At 41.5% G+C, this 21,141-nt stretch overlaps 1 protein-coding gene across 1 annotated transcript in view; it reads left to right on the forward strand.

Annotated features, from left to right (window-relative positions):
- The first annotated feature begins 2,370 nt into the window (after window positions 1-2,370).
- vipr1b (vasoactive intestinal peptide receptor 1b) overlaps window positions 2,371-21,141 on the forward strand; it is a 74,774-nt gene continuing 56,003 nt past the window's right edge. The window contains exon 1 of the mRNA XM_047568893.1: window positions 2,371-2,586. Coding sequence (XP_047424849.1) covers window positions 2,542-2,586 — 45 coding nt within the window. The 5' untranslated portion in view covers window positions 2,371-2,541. The remainder of the gene's footprint in view (window positions 2,587-21,141) is intronic.

A 21,141-nucleotide genomic window follows, 5' to 3' on the forward strand; every position in this document is an offset into this window, starting at 1 on the left:
CTGCCCCTGCCAGAGGGTCCAATCTGGCCCATGGGATAAATTTGCAAAATGCTACAATTTCATGCTAACGACATTCAGTAAAAATGTTTCATTAAAAGTAAATGCTTATCCTAATTTGTCCACTCAGGGGGTCGCACTGTTTTGCGTACATAAAATAACGCTGATACCAGAAATAAACAGCAGATGGCAGCAACGCAGTGCATTCTGGAGCAAGTTTGCAATTGTTTGCGCTCATTTGCTCGACATACTTTGTGCGTCCACTTTTCTACTTTTTTGATGAAGACATTTTGGTAACTTTAGTGCCACGGAGGCTAATTTTGACAGCAAAAGAGCGCGTACAATAAACCTTAATCACGGTAAGACAAATAGCATCTGATTGAACCGCATTCCTGCCATATGCTGTTTCATTATTTCTGGGTGTTGTTTTATATACGCAACTCTGATTAAACAGTGCGACCTCTAGTTTTGTTTGGCACTTCATGAATTCATCCCACAGTCCACATTGGACTCTCTGATGAGTCATATTTGGCCCAGGGGGTCACATATCTGAGGAAATAACCTTTCGTTTTACGTGCAAAAGAAATCCTGAACAAAGAGCGGAACCTGGACTTGATAACATGCATGCGAAAAAAGCAGGTTATTGCAAGAGAAATCTGCCTTAATATGTGTCTATGACAACCATCTGAGAAAATTACAAGCAGACTGAAATCAACCAATAGGGACCGGGCAGCAAAACTCCACGGATGACGTCTTCATGCTGATTGGACTATGCAACATTAAAAACTAGCCTAATACTGTCGTTGAATGTTGGTGATTCCATAGGAGAACACGTCTGTGCTCATATCTGTACAGGAAGTCCTCGAAATTCAGTTCAATCAAGACGGGCAAAACTAATCATGACCCACTTAAATGCCCCTAGTCGCAGCATCCTATGGGAGATTATGTGAATTACCTATATGGAGGCATAAATCCTTTTCAGGTTATTTCATTGCTAATCTCAACAGACTTCGGTTAAACTAAGCGCCGTCACAAAAGTTGGCTACCAATAACTCACCATCAGCAGTGGCAGCTATTTCACATTTGCTTGTTTTTCCACTGACATTATGACGCCGCAGTTGGAGAGCTTATTGTCTTTCCCAGGGTTTCATTGCAGCTCGGGCTAAGCAACTCACAGCTTTTTGAAGATCCCAAAAGGGAAAAGTCTCTGGAAGTCTTTTACAGCTAGATTAGAGAGCGGCAGAGCTTTAGACACGGATAGAGGGATGGAAAAAAAGAAAGAAAGGAACATAGATTAATTGGCGTTTTTCTGCTACAGCAGTTCTCAACCATAAGCTACTGAGCAGCACAAGAGTTCAGTCCAAGTGAAAGTCATCCGACTGGGTGTCTACTCGTTTAGAAGGACTGGACTGGTGGTCTGGTTGCATTTATTTATTTTTGAAATCCCAGGTTCAGATTAGCCCCAACATGTACATTTTTTTCAGCGATAATCTTCCTCTTTTCTGGCACAAACCAGTCAACTTTTAAAAAGTTACAGATATCCAACCACAGAATTATCCCCAATCAAGAGGAGAAGCAATTTCAGAATCACATAGCTGCTGATACAGCCCAAGAGCCTGTGTCTGAATTGGCACTGACGTTGCTTTGAAAAGGATTTGGTGTCTTGTTCAACTGAGAGAAGTGATATTAAGTTAAACAGTCTACAAACCTTCCTCCAGTTCATTTTCTACTTCGCTACTCCAACTCATTGCTCTCACAGACATATCATCATTTTCAGAGCACACTTCTATGACATGCATGAAAAAAAAAAAGAAAAAGACAAAATGTTCCACCGTGATTTAGGGAATAATTGTGCTGGCAGTGAGCATGATCCCGCTGTTCATCTTCCAGCTGCGAAAGGCCTCAAAATGTCAGTGGATTCAGGGATCATGACATGAAAGTAGATCAGGGTGAGTCACGGCCTCTTACACGTTTGCCATAAATCCAGAAGTATCACCTCATCTTATAGAGCTCAACATTTTCAAAACATTCAATATAAGCTGCGAAAGGATATTCAGACGCCGCTGAGAAATGTGATGCACTTGTAACACTGGTACATGAAGGACGAAACAGAAACGGTCTGTGCAATTCATTCACAGCGAGAAGTGCATGAAAAGCTTTCATGTTTCAATTCCTATTTATGAAGTGAAAAACTTAGTTTCCATGGATGTCAAAACTTTTCAGACTCTCTTTAGTTTGGAGGTGGGGTTGTTTGTTTGTTTTCTTTTTTTAAAAAAGGTCTTAGCATGAACATAGACTAAAACCTATAGACCCCTTAATGGTTTGTAAACAACGTGACGTTTTTTGAGGGGCGGGGCTTAGCAAACATTTCAATGGACTTTTTGGCCACGAATGGACGATATTTTAGAGAATATACTAAAACACTCACTCTCTGAGAGTTATTTTAAAAAGCTGACTCTGACTGATTGGACTATATTCACCGACCACTACACTCTCACTTAATGGAAGGACGATTTGACCAAAAAGAGGACACAGAGGAGACGAATGTCTTTATCAAGTGAAGCCTCTCCAACAAAGACATTACAAGAAGTAAGTGGAACCACTGTGGAGTATAAGGTAGTAAATGCAACTTCTGCTTGGACACCCCTGAAACACGTAACTAACGTTGAGTTAGCTCGCGGTTAGCATTAGCATTAACATGTAACAGGAATCCCCTAAATAATGATTAACGTAACGTAATTTCAGTCACGACTTAGTCTAACCCATAACCCATAACGTTATCCAGGCTGAAACTGATGATTACATATTAATCTGACCTGATATGAAGTGTGCCTGTTGCTCATTGTCTCACTCCAGTCTTTTCTTTTAATCGCCAAAGTCAAACCAAAGTTGTCTACGACTGAGACAAAAAAATTCAAGTTAGCTTTTTTGACAGTGTTTGCCTCCAGTTGACATTGTGACGTCACAGCGACGTAGGTCATGAAGGGGTCTATGATGAAATGGTCCTGAGAACAATTAGTTTATACAGTATTGTTCACAAATTAATTATTTAACACATCAGTGAGTTATATTCTTTGATAACCTTGCAGTTCACTTAGATTCAATCCCACAAACAACGTCCACAGGAATAGTTTGTGCCGTGTTTGTATTCTGTGCTAACCTGGCGTATCCCTGCTCATTTTCTGTCCTAATATAAGACGATATGATAACACACCATTAGCTGTTAATCTTTTGCCCAGCGTTGCATAAATCCCTGTCTGAACTGTTTAATTGGCCTGACAGGACCGTGGTTTTCCACACCAGCTCTCCACCACAAACATTGTGTGGAGGAAGTCAAGCTGGCCTCCAGACTAACTCACTCTTCTAACATTTAGCACCTGTAAAGGAAGCAGTGTACTCGTTATAATATGATGCAGTGACAGCTTAATGCGGGAAAACAAGTTCTTAGCCTTATTATAATAAACTCCACACAACTGAGATTTTTATTTTTTTATAAACACCAGTGTTGCATGAATTATAATGTAAGGTAGAACTATCATTGAACTTTGTGACAGTTTCTAAGAATCATGCAGCATCAAAGCAAAAGGACACTTGGGGTTTGGTCCAAAAGAGGTCAGTTCCCAACTGCTATCTTGGTCACTTTGGCAAATTTGATCCCTTCTCGACAGCTGTTAGGGGGGAATATATAACTACTACTACTAACTATTACCCTGCTGTCATCGGGCAGGTCGCCAGTCCATCACACACAGACAATCAACCGTTCACACTCGCTCCCGGAATATATAACTATATAACATTTAAAATCTTTCAAATTATTGTAACCTAGCGGGTTCACTAGGATGCAGGGGTTTCAATGAAGAGGCCACAACAGTCAGTGTGGATGAACGTGCTGTTTATTTTCTCTAAAACATAGTTAAAGAAAAGGAGCACAGACAGACCAACCACTCTCTGCAAGGGCACTAGGAGTATAACACTTTTTCCAAATTAATATAAACCCCAACACGCTTCAAAATAAAACACCACACTAACAAAACTTATCACCATCTAGAGCAGCATAGGTCTTCAACAGGGGGTCTTCAACTCGTAGGGGTTCCACAGAGGGATCACAACTTCTTTGGTTGTTTAGACATTTTTTATATATATATGTGTAAATATACACATATTTAATTTCCACCCACACTTTTAAATTTCTTTAAATGCCCATTAACATGAATCCAACATTTGCTGCTGATAAGCCGGGTAAGTGAAAACAGGTGCAATTACAATATCTGAAGTTTAGATTCACTTTTAAGGAGACTTATGGCATTGATATGTTGTGTGCTTTCCATCAGGGTCAGACATCTCACTGATTTGGGTGTGCCATCAGATAGCTTGGTAATTCTCCTCCTTCTACATTTAGCTGTGATTAAAGTTTAAATCTGTCAATTATATAAACCAGTTAAGTTATTGCAGGGCCACTTACTGTTGCACTGTATGTTTTAAGTAAAAAATGAATATTTGTACCTGTGTATTATTTGAGTAGCTTAATATTGAATGCAAAATGATAATAATAATGTATATTTATGAATAGCACTAGCCCTTACTTAATCAGTTTGGGGGTCCTTGCCCCGACCCCTGGTTTAGGTCCTTTTGTTAAAAACAAACATGATCTAAGTGTCCTCAGTAGCAGCAAATATCAAATACTCTCATTTGATTTTGACTTCTAGATTTTTGCAGAGCCCCTTTCTCCTACATGCGCTTTTAGACAGGATGTTCACAGTAGGAAACTGAGGACACGGTAGTCACGGCCGAGTTTATTTCTGGCCACAATCAAAGTTGGGCAGCTGGCACCCTGTGTCGGGATGTTGTGTCAGGAGGATCGTCGGAGGCTGTTAAAGGAGGGCTGCCTCCTCTCTCTGTTGCACTCTTAAAGCCACCAATTAGAGTAAAAGCTCTGCGGATCTTCCCTCTTTCACCTTGTGAATGTGACACTTTGGAGCCAGATGCAGTGGTGTTGAAAAGCAGCCAGTAGCCTCTGAAATCCATCTGTGGTCTGACAGAGTGAATTAATCTACAGTAGACACTAGAGTCGGTCCTCTCAGGTACCCTCTGCATACAGATTCAAGAGCTAACAACAGCAAGTTTCACAAAGACGTGTTTCTTCAAACACAAGCTACTTTTAAATGATCGATGATGGAGACGCAAAGTCTGACTGAGAAAACTTTAAGCACAGCGACACTTTTGCTCACCACTCATCTCCTTCATCCATCAATATTAGTGCAAACAGTTATTTTCTGGTTTAATTTACTCCCACTTGTTCTTCAGATTGTCTTCATATTTTTCAAGGAGCAATTTCTTTTACTTCCCCAAAATTACCTTTGACAGCCCCCACTGGAGGATGTCAGCTCGTGTCTTAGCTCAATAATTTTCTCGCGGCTCTCACCCATGAATGCACCACATCTCCCGGCTGCGTCGCATTATGGTCCGTTGAAGCCACCGTCACAGGGGATATTGATTTCTTTTCTCTGCCTTTTAATTCGGAGAGGCTGACAACAACACCTGACCTTAACTGTTGACATTTCAGTTTGCTGGAAATATTTCTGCTCCCCAGCTTATTTTTGGCTGTGATGGAAAAATGTTGACACTGTTTGATCAGTTAATCGGGGGGGGAGAAATGGAAATATAAGGCTGCCTCTTTGGTGTTTTAGAACAGATTCAAGGTGTAGAATTGTGAATTAGCTCCTTACAGCTTGTGTCTGGCACCAAAATACTCATGTCATTGGTTGTGCGGCCTGTGCAGTGGGCGGTTTTTCCAATAAGAGACAACGGTTCTGGGTAATTAGGTAGGAAATTGTTTTGTTTGTGTGACGTCCAAAAAAAGGATGCACCCATCAGCAGCAGTGGGACTTATAATTTCCTGGTATGCCTCATCAGCATTCAGGTCACAACATGCCATTTTGCACTGACCAAAAACCACCTTAAAGACGTGTGTTTCCTGCAGTAGTAATTGTCTGACCCTTATGTAATCTGCAGGGCCTAAATGAGACTCTCAGCAGTGATTGTATGGGAGGTCTCTACCCTGGGCGCTCTAAGATGAGTAACATGGGGGCCGCATATAAAGCACAGCCAGAGGTAAATGTACAAAATTGTCTTACTGCTGTGACTGAAGCTGCCAGCCGATTGCTTGGACTCTTGCAGTTTCAACTATATAATGTGGAACATTCATTATGTGTGTTCTCGTTCTCTCATTTTTATATTTGATTAAACCTGCTGCAACAACACAGACAATATTAGTTCATGACTGATGTGGCCAATGTATTAGCAAACGGTGCTTCCCTGCAGAAGACACAGAACATCAATCAATCAGTCAATCAATTTTTATGTGTGTAGCCCTTTACAATAACCAAAAGGTACCCAAAGTCATAAAACAACACCTGAAATCAAAGAATAAAAACATTAAAACAATACAGTGCTGAGGGGAATTGGAGGCCTTCCGGAAATACGTAAAATGGAAAAGATAAGAATAATAGAATACAATTAAAGACAGTTGGAGTTAAATGCCAGTCTACAAAAGTAGGTCTTTGGCTTTGATTTAAATGGTGCAAATGTCAGGAAGCAGTTTGTTCCACAATCTGGGAGCACAAAAGGATGTATTGGACGGCCATGCTTCTGGACACCTGGTTCATTTAAATTCAATATTCTCTAACTTTTGTTCTTACATTTTTGGTGTCCAGACACTCCCAAGGCCAAGGCAACTTAATTGATAGCCATGTGTCAATATACCGTAGCTACGCCCTAGCTCTAGACCCAACGGCCTAGAATAATAACCTGACGTGCAGCCGACGAGAAATGTGTGACTATGAGTCGTGACAGTGCAGATTGTAACGGCTGTGATTGGTCCAAAATACTAAGAAAGTTCTCCTTTAGTCCATTGTGGTACAGGTCCCACATAGACCGGGTGCAGGAGTATAATCCAGGTTTCAGTGCTCTCTAGCTAGTTGCAAACTGTTATTTGGTACAACCTGAGCAGGAAGGATTTTTCAGGTTCTTTGCTGCTTATTGCGGCTGCAAAACAATGCAGATAAAAAGCACAAGACTTAACCATGACGTGACATCAGCGATCAACTAGCTAAAAAGTGCTAAAATGCATCAGACAGTGTCTTTATGTTGCTCTGTCACTTTCACTGTAAGCAACAACAAAATGTAGTCATTTAATACGTCACCTTCATACTTACTTTGAGGGTTTCAGGCAGAGTTTTAGACCTGATTTTATAAAGGTTCTTGAGACAATTTGTATGGTTATTGATGCTATATAAATAAAACCACAGGTTAAAGTCCCCTTTAAACCAAACTCCACGTTTAAGTATGTATATATATATATATTGTACAACATAACATAAATTCTGGTCAAAAATCTACAGAAAAGTTTTTGGCAATTCAATTCTACAAGAAATTCTACACCTGCGTCTCTATGGACCGCACGAGTTTAACCATCCTTTGTGTCCTTCTCTGGTCTCCACAGACCAGACAGAAGTTAAAAAAAAATCTATTTCACATCCAAAATGTCTGCCTTTGAAGGGCCGCATTCATCTGCACAATGGTTGACGATTTTTTGAAAAGATGGGAGCCAAAATATGTCACAGGTGAGGCTTTTTCAAGGACTTTTGAAAAAAAATCAAAATTAATTATCCACTAAAGGCAAAAAAAAAAAAAAAATACTCTTTCAACATTGCTTGGTGTGTTTGAAAGAAACACTGAAATAATTTCTTTTAGCATTTTTGAAGCACAGAAACAAATCAAACCAACAGTATTTGGATCTAATTACAAAACAGTTAGTAGCTTGGTGAATAGTAAAATGTTAAAAATTAATCAACTAATGACATGCAACACCAAGAAAACAGTCCACTATCTTATATGTACAAGCAAAAGTGACTAACATTTTTGAGAAACCAGTGAAGGAGACAGCTTAATAAGAGCTGTCTGCTATGCTAAACCCCAATCAGCTGTTGAAGGACACTTTGCAGATGGCAACTCCTCTGCTTCACATTTGGAATTATACAGAACTGACATGGTGATTACTCAGTGTCTCAGTAATGTGCATCAGTTTTGACTTCAACAACGCTGCATAGATTCAACCCGTTTATCTCACTATTTCATATGAAAGTGTGACAGCGTTCAAGCTATGGAATTATATTATTCCGATGTGTGTGGTGTGACTTGACCTGCTGGTAATGGGCTCCATGTGTGGCCCTAGATCATTGAGTGGGTGCACCTGTAGAGTAGCTAGTAGGATGATTCAGGAAGCATGCCTCATCTGGCGCAGTGTCTGCATTATGTAGATGCTTTTTCACATTATTTAACCATCTATAAGAATGGAAATAAACAGACCTGTTCCGCTGCATGTGCTGCAGAAACCTTGACTGACGGGAAATAGAAGTCACCACTGTCAAAGTCAATCACAGCGTTTCTCCCTGCGAACACAGACTACCGCCATTGTTCACATGACGGCAGGCGGCAGCTTGGCACGGATGTTTGATTGTTGGTGATTTTCTAACATTTCACCTCGCATTCCACAAATTCTACGGTTTCACGGTGGCAACAGCACACTCCCCGGTCTAGTTTTGCAAACCGTGCGAATCCCAGAGACGTCCACTGGTCCAGAAACAGAGTTGTGAATTCAGCAAGTGCCATTCTGCCTGTGTGACCACAATTGAAGTGACAGGTAGCTCAAGCGATATACTGAGGGATGATTTGGCTGATGGTGATGGATGAAGAGTAGCAGGCGTGTGCTAATTCAGCGGCCAGGTCCGTGACTGCACAGGGAAGGGATTTGACCATAACACGTTTTAGCATCTTCGCGTTCTTCGGCAAACGAAACATTTCTGGGAACCTGTCGTACAATCCCTCGGGATAAATTAAGTATCTATCTATCTATCTGTGAAGCAGAGCAAAAATGTGTTCACGTTCGGTTTGTGTTGATAAAGATTTTAACAGAGCTAGCTTTGAACAGCTGTGCAAGGTAATAATCTGTCTCTCGACCATGTAATTTGAAGTGACAATATGAATGAAGGGAGTGTGACCGTGGGTCGGTCACAGTGAAGCAAAGCCTCTGGTATTTTTTCATTCCGACGCCGCTCTCTCGTGGCGATGGTGCCTTTTGAAAGAAATGCCGACCCTGAAGGACTGACATGTCTGATTTTCAATTCAATTAATCTGACTTACAGAGGCTTTTGAAAAAAGAAAAAAAAAAAAGAAAGTTCAGTTGGATAGGAATCCAGCAGATGCACCACACTTGCATTTTTAATAGAGGTTTTCTACTAAGTAAAGTGATTAGAAAGCTCAATTGAAGATATGAAATGAGCGTGGTGCATGTGGAGAGGAAAAGACCTGAAATTTGCAGAGTGTTGGTCTGTACAAGGCCCAGAAAGATGCTAAAATATTTAAGCGGTGTCCGCTCTCTGGCACGAAAACCGTATTGATCCATGATGTAATCAGGCTAATCCAGTTGGTGGAGGATGAAGGAGTAGTATGTGTGATCACTGGGGCTTCACAGGACCAAAGAACGCCTTTCCATTGGCACGGATATTGGTGAAGGAAAGCCTCTGTACCGTTTAGCATTCTCAGCCCTAGCTTTCTCAAAGCTGACAGCAGGTGCTCTAATCATACAATTGATCTTTTTAAAACATTGATTTTCTCTGCTGGATTAGGTGAGGAGGGGGAGGTTGTGTGTGCTATTTTCTGACTGTGCGGGAGTAAGTTGGAGGTGAGTTTATTCATTGGCTCAGATGAACCCTTTAATCCAGTCTCTTTGATTAAGCTAACATGCTGTCAAGGCCCCCATCAGTCACCACCATTGTACACACCGGCAGTGTGGGAATTTGGCTGCAGAAGTAATGAGCCGATGTTTGAATTAAGATCCAGAGATAGCACACTCGGTGAGTTTATTCATTGACATGTAACTGTCACAGCATGATTAACAGAACACTGGACAATACCACCATAATTACAGCAGCTGTAGTTATTGACTGTATTCAGTAAGAGACCAATCTCCTGTGTATGTTTCCTGAGCAACGGTTTTGAAGCTCAGTGGGGTGGCTCGGGTAGTTGCCATCTTGGCAGTGTGTGACTCCTGACCTAACTCCTGGCTAATTCAAAGGTAATAGGTAATAGTTTTACTTTGAATGGTTGCAGTTCTAATCTGAGTTTTGTGCAGCTCTAACTAACGTTAAGGCGGAGATCAGTAAATAATAGCGTGTATGTCAATGCGTATGACGCACACACACACATAAACCATCGCTGTTCTCAGTTCTGGAGGGGTAGCAGCAATATTGCACTGCACCCCAGATTATGTTGGGATTAATGTGCATAAACAGCACAACACTGAGATTGAGCTGGCTGCATTAGCCACATGCTAATGCTAGTGGTGATCCCACTAAACAGTCCCAAAGGCTTAGTTGCTGAGGTTTTCTGAAAGAATTTCACATCTGATCTAAGTGTCTTATACAGATCTGAGGACTGGACAGAACTAAAGAAGTCATGGATGATTCAGAATCTTGACAGTCTTAATTTCTGCAGTAAAGTTGAACATTTAAAATGGGTGATTATGGAAATTGCGTTCAAAGGATTGACTGTATATATTGTGGACAAACCCATCGTGATGTTACCCGTTGGATTCTGAACCTCAAAAATGAAGCCTGAAGTGGGCGGAGCCTGTGGCTGCCATGTTAGATGAGTTTTACTCCACCCACACTAAGATACTCCAAAAATGGACGTGGGGGGTCATGTTGGACGTTGAGACTCGCCCACCTTAATCCCTGCTACCTGTTAGCTCAGGCTACCGCCGGAAGCCGGAACGACCTTAATTATGCAGAATTTTAAACCGTAATAAAAAATAAACAAACGCTCAGGCCTGGAAGTTGCCGCTTCGTTCAGAGCTAGATAGACTCAAACATGGACATTTACGGTACTGCAGTTTTAGCCAGGTTGTTTTTAAATGTGAATAGATAGTTTCCCCATATCTAGTAGGTAAAAACTCTAGGAAGCCAGATAACAAATGACACATTTTACGAAACAGATAATCACTATTAGACTGAAGACTATAGACAGACAGGACAAGTTTATTTTCAGCTTGAAGATCATCTCTCTTTAGATAAATCTATAAATCTATTTACTGAGCCTTTGGTTGGCACCTGCTCTGTGTAGCCAGGTTTGAACAGGATTGCAGTCAGAATTGTTTGTTTCCCCTGGCAGACAGCCTCCAACAGCCCACTCCCAACATTAGTGATATAATTACAGCAGACAATCCCACAAGCATATTGGGCCATTTTTGTCGAAAGCAGAAAAAAACTGGACTTTAACGTAATGGAACATCAAGAACGTGATGTAACGTGTCATAGTGCTCATGCTGCTCTTGTGCATACTGATGCAGCCCTGTGTTTCAGTTTGAAGCTTATGTGCGTGAACCCTGTGTTTCCACCAATATTTCAAATCAAAGTCAAGAAATTACAGATAAAAGGTGCAAAATAAAAAATATACAAAAGCAAAATATAAAAGATGGTCAACGGTGAAAGTAACTACATGTGTTACAGACAAAATAAATCATCAGAAAAGTTTTAAATGTTAGGATCCTCTGATGAGCTATTCCCAGAGGGAAGGAGCCCTAACAGCACCTGTCACCCTTGGTCTTGACCGGGTATGTAACTAATAGGACCTGAGTCCTCCCGCAGGCAAGCGACAATTTAGAATCTCTCAGAAGCTATGACTTGCTACTGGAGGCTGTGCATGACTGATGAGTGGACTGCTGAGAGAAGAAAGAAAAAGGGCCAATTAGATTTTTTGAGACTTGTATCTTTGCAGCGTATACTGAAGGAAAACATAGATGCAGCCCCTTATTATGATGAGCAGGATCCTGCTAATGGTTGCATACTTAGTCGGATGGAGGCCAGATCCAGATTGATTGTTTATCTTTCTGTTTTATGAATCTTCTATTGAGTTATTTTTCTTCTCTGCCAACCTCCTGCCCTTGGATATCTGTCTTAACTATCTGCAATTTGAAAAATGTCACTCACCTGTGGACCTGACCTACAGAAAACAAGTAAGAGAATATCCGACTGTGCTGCAGTGAGATATTAAAGTGTATTGTTGTGACGTGTAAAGAGCTAACCCTCCCAGCTCCCACGCAGCTAGTCACCGGAAGAAATTTCGCCATTTTAACCGTCAGTGCTCTGAAAAAGAACAAAGACTTTTAAGTGGAACGACTCTTGTTCAGTACTCCTGAGGGTTTAGAAGTGGACAAATTAAATTGGACTCCCAAGAAAGCTCTTCAGGTGTCCTTGCTAAATTGCTGAATTTGAGGGTCTAAAATGTGAAGACCCTCCTGATAGCTGTGTACGGACATATATGTCCAATTTACCAATGCTGGTATTTATAGTAGTAAATCGAAATAGTATAGGACAATACGAAGATTTTCCAAATTACACGACAATCCAACCAAAAAACTGCATCAGGTACATTGTCTAGGAACCACAAATGTCTTTGGTCAGTGCTTAAGATATCAAGATCTGGATGTGAAAAGTTGGACCTGCTGGTGGTAGGACGAGTGAGACTTGAGCATTTTTTATCTAGGGACCTTTATATGTACCAATCAGGCATAACATTATGTCCTAATATTGTGTAGGTCTCCCTTGTGCCTCCAAAAAAGTTGTGAGGGGATGGACATGGGTCTTCTGAGGGTGTCCCGTGATGTCTGGTATACTTGATCTGTTTGAGATTTAGTGAATTTGGAGGCCAAGTCAACACCTTGTGGTGTTTTTCATGATTTTTTGAGTTGTTTCTGATGATAGCTGAGGAATGTCATTGCTGTGGGGTGTCTGGTCTGGTCTAGGTGGGTGCTACATGTCTACGTCACATCCACATGAATGCCAGGTCCAAACGTTTCCCAGCGGAATATCGTGTCGTCATAAGCTGGTCAATGTTTTTCACTTTCACTTTTATTTCCTTTGCCAATGGTTTTAATGTTGTAGCTGATTGGTGTAGTGTCAGTAAATGGGCAAAAATTATCATTATAAGCCTGAAAGCCAGCATGGAATTGCCCCAACCACAATACAATAAGAACTGAGGTTGGACATGCCAGGCTGCCACATCCCTAGATCTTTTTCAGATGGCGCATGTTTCCCACATGCCTCTCTGAGGAGGTATTCCAGGTGGTGGTCCATCCACAACCAATTGGGAAAGACCCATTTGATGAACTACATCCCCCAGCTTACCGGGAAACGCACTGGAATCCCTCCAGAAACAGAAGAAGACGTGACTCACCCTCCTGCCAACACAATCTGGACCTGAAGAGGCTCTGGGAAGTCAGAGGATGGATGAATAAATTGACTAAGTGGTCTGATGGTGGTGGTTTAATTTATGATAAAAATTACAGCGATTAAAGTTTTAAAACCACAGGCCAGCTTTTGAAAATGAAACCTGCTTTATTTCATTTGTGGAGTACAAGTCAGTTTTTCACTTTTATTTAATATCCTGGAAAATGCACATGTTTATTCGCATGGTAAGAACTTTTTCACAAAACATTACTCTGCCCATCACATCACTACTGTTCTTCACACAATGGATCCTTCAGTTACACATGTTTGAAGGTTCCAACCATTTCACACTCCAGAAACCTGATTACATTCGGGTGAAAGGTATCGTCTCGGTATGAAATAACATTCTGCTGAGATAACTTCCTCTCCAGGAAGTGTGACTGAGGAGCAGCTCTCTGTCACAGATGAACACAGTTGTTTTCTGCAGCAGCTCTGTGCCAGTATGCACAAAACAGGAGTTCTGTCAGAGGAGGAAACAGTGGCGCTGACTTTGAAGCGGTCACATCGCTCCCGCTATGCGGGCATTATTCCCAAATCCATTTATATCCATTTCTATAGCGTCTCTAACGATACAAATTGACGTGTGAAGGCGACGGTGGAAACGAAAAACTCCCATTTAACAGGAAGGAATATGGAGGGACCCATCTGCCTAAGAGATAAACATGCATCCGTCGTAGATACATACATCTAGCTAAAGTGGACGTGTGCAAGATGTAGCTGATGATGTCACATGACAGGAATCACAGGCGGGTTGGGGGTTGTTCATTGAGGTAGGAGTGGGTGACTGGGCGGACTGATGAGACCATGCCAACAGATATAGTTTGTAGCTCCATAGGTCAGAAACACACAACTTAAGGCCATATTACAATGGTTTTGTGATTGTCAAGTGCGAATTTGTGCACTCAATGTACATTCATCGGGTGAAGAGGCGCTCTGTATTCATCCTTGGAGAGATGCAGCAGTTGTGTGATCATTCAGACTCAGATTGTCTATCAAGTCACTGCAGAGTGAGCTATAAGAAGCATTTGCATTTGCAGCTAAAGAAGCTATAGCCGACATGTAGTAACACATGTAATGCGTCAAATAACAAGCAAAACCTGTGTGAATGTGCCACTCCTCGTCGTGCTTTGTAGATAAACTTTGGTCAACTCTCACGGCTCAACACAGATTTTCAAGCAGATGCAGTTAATTATTAATGCCCCTCCATTGGTCTCGCGTTTTGAGTCAGGGTGTTTATCCAGCTTCTGTGTGTTCATGTGTTTTTAGGTCAGAACGTGGAAACAGCATGGACACGACATGCTCCAAAGCAAAGGGCTTCAGATAAGTGGAGCCATGACATAATGTTAATCCCAAAGAAGTCAGTATTGGTTGAAAAGTGTGGTTTTAGGTGCTTGTGAGTGATGGACATGCAGCCTGCATGTGTCTTAAAGGTGTCACAACTATATATGGGGTCAGCAACTCATGTAAAAGATGTTTTGACAATGCTTTGAGTTGCTGTTCCGGCTAAGGCGGTCGTTCACATGAATTCTTCCAGCTGGGAACACAGTGGCATGTTCTGCAGCTAAAATGCCAAATTATTCTCTCGGGAGAACTATTGGAGACAGAAACGTGTAAATTGCCTTACAACAAACACTGAGCAATTCATAACAAAAAAAAAAGAAAGTCTCCCACTTCAGCATTTAATGGGACTGTCAGCTATGTCACCTAATTATAATTAGAAAACCTTTATAAAAGGTATGCATTGACATCCCTTCCCCTGAGTGGAAAAAACGTGATGAAAAATACAAGGAGACCGGGAAAAATGTGGATTATCAGATCAAATTAAGGACGACTGAACTCGACAATGATCCATAACAACTAGAATGGATTTGGAAAAGTGGATTAACCTCAGTCTCAGTTAGTTTAAGTTATGATAAATGTAGCTAAATAAAAGATGCTAACGCTAAAAGCTTTACTGAGAAGTAACATTAGCCATACAATTCTGTAGCGTCCGGCGGGACGTTAAAAGGATGACGAGAAGTCATCGCAAATATTCCATTTATTTTTTTATTGTTATTTATTGTTGGAATTGAAATAGTAAGTGTATGGCCACAAAACAACAACATCAACAAACGTATCTGACAGCCCTCCAGAACGTAACTTAAGGTCTGACTTCATCATAAATTAATATGACCTGACACTAAATGCGAACCACAACACCAGGTTTCTGAGCCTGGATTCCAGTTGTTTCTTAATAATGAAGTGATCCATTTCCTTCTCATTTCTTAGGCAGATATCTGTAAATATATATATATATATATATATATCTCTGACTGCTTTTCAAATCTGTTGGTTCAGTCAATCAGCTCTTCACCTTTTTTTAAATTAATTTTACAAGTTAGACGCTATTAAAGCCTGTGATTCAAGCTAATGCTGCTAATCTCCATGTGCAAATGTCACTTTTTGCCACTCGGTGGCCGTAACCAACTTCGTAAAAATAACAAATATCGTTAAGGTTTTATCTGATACCGGTGCCAAACCGCTACTTCTGAAATGGTGCTGGTGCTTAAGCAATGCCCCAACCTGCATTATAACTTAAGTTATCATATGTTTACACAGGTCAGTAATGTACGGTACCTCCACGCTCATTATAACTAGTAAAGCACCTGATATTAAGAGAAATTCAAAGTGTCAGTGGCCACAGAGGTTGCTATTCTGCAAAAGGGACCCAGTGTAGTCTTTCATTTTTATGTTGGTGACATCACGGTGACATCATGTTTAATTTACAGGCAGAAGGGAGAAGTGCATGCAGAGACAGAAAGATGAAAATGTATAACTCTAGAGTATAAAAGATGACAGCTGAGTGGCTGCACCACAGCTGGCAGGAGGCTGCGCTCTCAGACCTCAGAGGAGAGAAAATCAAGTTGGCTGACAATATGATTTCTGTCACCACAATGTAGCTCTGTGTGTATCATGTTTTCACCTTCCTCTTCTTCCAGCAGCTTGCAGCAATGCGCTGTGAATCTCCGCTGCACAATGCGTAATAGCTTAAGTGCTCTTCAAGGCATGGCATGTCTTTAAGTAAAGAGGGCTTATCCTGCGCCGCCAGAACACGCTGAACAATGTAAATTGAGGTTTGGCGCTCAGACATAAATGCATGCTTCCATTACTCCTGCGGTAAATAATTTCAGCTGCTGCACTAAGCCCAGAGCCAGCTCGTTTCTATGTAAATATGTCTCTTTTTGTAAACCAAACAAAAGCTGGAGTATGAAGACAATAGCACAGCATGTAGAAAGGGCTTTTCATTGGAGACATTAGTTTTCCAGGAATGGTAGCAAGTGTTACTTTGTGGATCACCAGTCTTTTGGCCATGAGCATCAACCCCCACATCACTACTGCTTCCTCTGCTAACTGTAACGTTTAGGTAATTGGTTTAATTGTGTGCAGGTAGTGTCCCATCAGTTTGTCCACCGGTTGCAGTAGATCAGCTAATATCATATTGGTACAGTTTGCAAGAGGCTACGTGGAGTAATTCCACGACTTTTGAATCGATGACATACAAAAGCTCCTCTCTCCACTGCCAACCTTCCCCCTTCATCTTGTCCTTGCCTTCAATAAGCTTTTAGCCCCAGAGAAAAAGGCCCGAGGTGCAGATTAGACATGTGTCAAGTGAGCTGTGACTGACGGCACACGTCATCTGTACAATATTTCAAATGTGTCACGATGTGCAGAAGCATCCTGAAGTCAGCTCTGTCTCAGCTTCACTGCTACTCTGTGTGGATGAGCAACCGCAACAAGCTGTTTATTTTTTATTTTTTTCTACCCATTTGCTCTGAACCCACTTTTAGACACACAACTGATCGTCAGGCTCATGTTGTGAACCAACAAGGACATGCTCTTTATTACCCGATTGTCCAAACGCAACAAAGGGATGCTTCAGTACGCAAAATATCTTTGTGATGACCAAATACGCAGGTGTAGAGACTCACTTCCAATTTCCGCTCGCTCCATTCACTCCGACCAGGCTCAGCTGGCTAAGCTCTCGCCTGCATGTGTGTCCGAATCACAGACTGACAATGACACGCAGGAACACACTAATGCTCTCACCTTCACCTTTAGGTTATGGCTCTTTTTTAAAAAAGTGGCAGGCAGGAAAACGATGGTGCCCGGTGCATCGATGATGCCACTGCGGTGGATGAAGGATTAATGGAAATGCATTGTGTCGTTGTGACAGCTGATATTATGATGATAATGGTTGTATTTTTACTGTTGATTGTAGTGAAAAATTAAAAAAAAATAAGGTAAGTGTGGAAAACCTTCACATTTATTAATCTTATATCACTTCTATCTCACACGTTATATGATGAATATTGCTTATCTTTGTACTTATGAGGAACTCCTAGAAAAAAGGGACTAAAATGGCTGTAATTCCGATATATTTCCTCCAGTTTGGAAGTCAATTAAAGATGAAAACCTGCACTTAAAGCTCGCATTTACAAGAGAAGGGTCAGTGACCAAACATATATGGACTGAACTGTATAAAATGCATGGCAGAATCCGAGGCTTTTAAAAGAAACTCCTCGTCTTGCACGTGTCTTACATATTCCTTCGTTCTCTGCGGCCGAGAAGAACGGAGGACTGTACTGTCCATTTATTTTCAACAATTTCCTCTTCAGCCTGGATCCTGAAACATGCCACAACCTTCAGATTAGTTCCACAGACCGAAAGACTAATTTCCTTTGATAGAGCGTCTTTTAGTTTTCCATGGTTTGCTGGCCTTATCGCTTTCTTGATGTAAAGGTCAAGGCAGATAAAGAGATCTATAGATTTATTTTCATCCGATAACCTATGAAGGGTCCTCACTCAGCATAAAGGCTGGTCTTTCTTATTCATCTGAGCGGAAGGAGGTCATGCTGTTAGGCAGGCAAGTATCAAGTTGAACTAATCTCAATTTTGCCATTTAGTTAAATACCAATGGGGGCTACTGATACTGTTGATTTACTGTATACACACACACACACACACACACACACACACATATATATATATCTAAATGGACTTGGAGCATCAGGTGAATCCAGACCAAAATGGCAGCAGTGACAATATTTTCAAACAGAAAGCAGTGGAGGCAAGAAGAGCGAGAAAACCAAACAGATACGTACGGCAAGTGCATTCGCCGATACAATTTTTATTTTTTTTTCCCCAGCAGCATCTACAGGCGCATCCACAACCGCAATAAATGTTCATGTTTTTGGTTAAATTGTACTTGTAACATTTATTCTCATTGCCTTCATTTTTATCATGTAAATAGAGGGAGAAAAAGCAGTATCAGCTCCAAACATCGGCTCAGAAAAATTGGCAGCACGTATCGGCTGAAAAAGAAAACGATATCGGCCCTAAAACATCCATATCGGTCAATCTCTAGTTTTAACTTGGCGGAAATTATGGCTGAGGTACTTTCAAAGTCATCCCTTAAGAACTTTACAGCACATGTGGTGCAATAATGTGTCCGTTTATAATCCTGATATGTGTGGCTGCACTCTTTCACTCTTTTATCATCTTTGCATAAATCCACTAAGGAGCTTTGAACCTGCACCTTGTAACCATCAGTGGAGTGTGTAGCGGTGGTTCAAGACCTATAAGTACCTGGGTCTGCAAACTGGACTGGTGGGTTAACAAAGACTTTAAAAAGGTCAGAGTCGTCTCTATTTCCTCAGGAGGCTAAGGTTGTTTAACATCTCCCAGAAGATGCTGGACATGTTCTACCAGTGTCCTCTCCTACGCTGTGGTGTGTTGGGGAGGCAGCGGTAGGAAGAAGGAACCTCGCAGCCAGACAAAGTAATGGAGAAGATGGAATCTGTGGTAGTCCCTGACATCAATGGCAGAGGGAAGGACCTTGAACAAACTCATCATGAACAATGTCCACCACCTTCTACACGACACCATAGTCAGACAGGTTGAGGAGACGTCTCCCTGTGAGGAACCAAATATCTTTCATGTCTGTTTCTATGTAATGGTGCTGGACACTGAATTTTTTCCCTTGGGGGCAAACAAAGTATCTATATTTAATATCTACATCTATTATCTATCTATCTACACTGCAGCATGCTTTCACAGTCTTGTTATACCACAGTCTACAGAGGAGCATTGCTATGATATTGAGATATATGACAGAATAAGACATGACAGCCAGTCTGTGCCCTGTGTGTGAATTCGCACATTTTTGGCTGTGTTACGCTGGCTTGTGCGACGCATATTTAGCATCAATATTCATGGGCGAGCTCATGCAGAGAAGTGGCAGTCACAGTGAAGTCGGCCGGTCACGGAGGCTGAAGAGGAAGCCGTGCTGCGAGGTCCAGTCAGCTGCGAGAGGAGGTCTATCAACTGTGACACAGACGGGACCCGGGCTCCAGAAGATGGAGGAGATGGAGGTCTGAAGTCGTGGCCAGAATAGATGATGATTGCACTTGTGTCACTGCAGGGGGGAGTATCTCTTGATTTGACCCAAAAAGCCAAAGTGCTGCCCCCACAGTAGCCACTTTTCTCCGTCTGTCAGCCTCGTAAATGAAAACCAGCCTCATCTTTTCTTTCTTCGCCGTCATGTTTTGTTGATGATCTCGCCTTTTTATTTCATTAGCAACAGCAAGGGGCATGCAACATTGCAGTTTGGGTAATATTTTTCTCTTGGAAAGCAAGCTGCTGTTCAGTGTATTACTCTTTCTTGTATGTGTTTCCTTCCCTTTTGTCAAATCAGCCTACTTTATTCCCACATCAGGGTAACAAGCTGCTGGCTGCTCCTGACAGAAGACATCCTTCTCTTTGCCTCTGGGTGTCTTTAGGTGCTTTCAGACCAAACAGGTCAGGGAACTATGTGACTGTAACTACCGACTGGGGAGGCCCCCGCGAGCTAAATACTTTAAAGGGCTTTCAATCACGCCCTCAACAGAAAAGCCGAACGCACCAGGATAGCCGGGTTTTGACTGGCACAGCAACTGGTAAACCCTGGAGTTAATTTGTTTGGAGTTTGTTCCAAAATGTTAATTTTTCTAAGGCTCGTGTTGTACCCATGGTTTTATTTTGGAGGCGCTGCATTCATGGATCAATCATCATACTTTTGTCACTCAAGGTTCCCCTGGTTCTGGGAAAGCGCCTACGTTGATCACGAAAACTTTAATTCTAAGATCAGCGATCAATCTCAGTTTGTGCGGCGCAGTCAGTAAAAGGAGGTTGTTTCTCCAAGAAGAATTGTTCTGGCATCTTTAGCTTACTTTCCGTGATTAATAAATTACTTTAGTTTGTAGATGCACGACTTCCATATGATGATGAAGATGATCGTGATTAATGATTCCCATAAGAGTAAGATGCTTTCAGGGCGGTGGTTATCAGAGAACCGCATGAATGCACTATATCTTCATGCTGTAATGAATAACTGGGAACAGTTATGAAAGCTCATCGACCTCATGAGACCTTTATTATTATTTAATGTGGCAGGCGTCGGTGAGATAGTCATATTCTCTGATTTGTTCTTTGGAATTTGGAGGCATTTAAGTTATACACTAAAGACACATTTTTTGCCTTTTTTGGCCACACGAAACGCTATTGAGTTTTTTGATGCAGTTTTTTTTTTTATAGTTCATGTTAATAAGAATTAATAAATAGACAGACATGCAGTAAATACAATGTGCATTGGTGGCATTGAAGAATTTAGCAACGATCCAACAAAGTCGGCTAAGAAGGGGGCTGCATGCAAGCAGGGCTGTTTCAAGACATTCTGGGGGCCTCGGGCAAGAGGGTTAGCGACAGTGTTAACAGCAAATTT

This window comes from Mugil cephalus, chromosome 18, assembly GCF_022458985.1.
Source record: "Mugil cephalus isolate CIBA_MC_2020 chromosome 18, CIBA_Mcephalus_1.1, whole genome shotgun sequence".
Taxonomy (NCBI): Eukaryota; Metazoa; Chordata; class Actinopteri; order Mugiliformes; family Mugilidae; genus Mugil; species Mugil cephalus.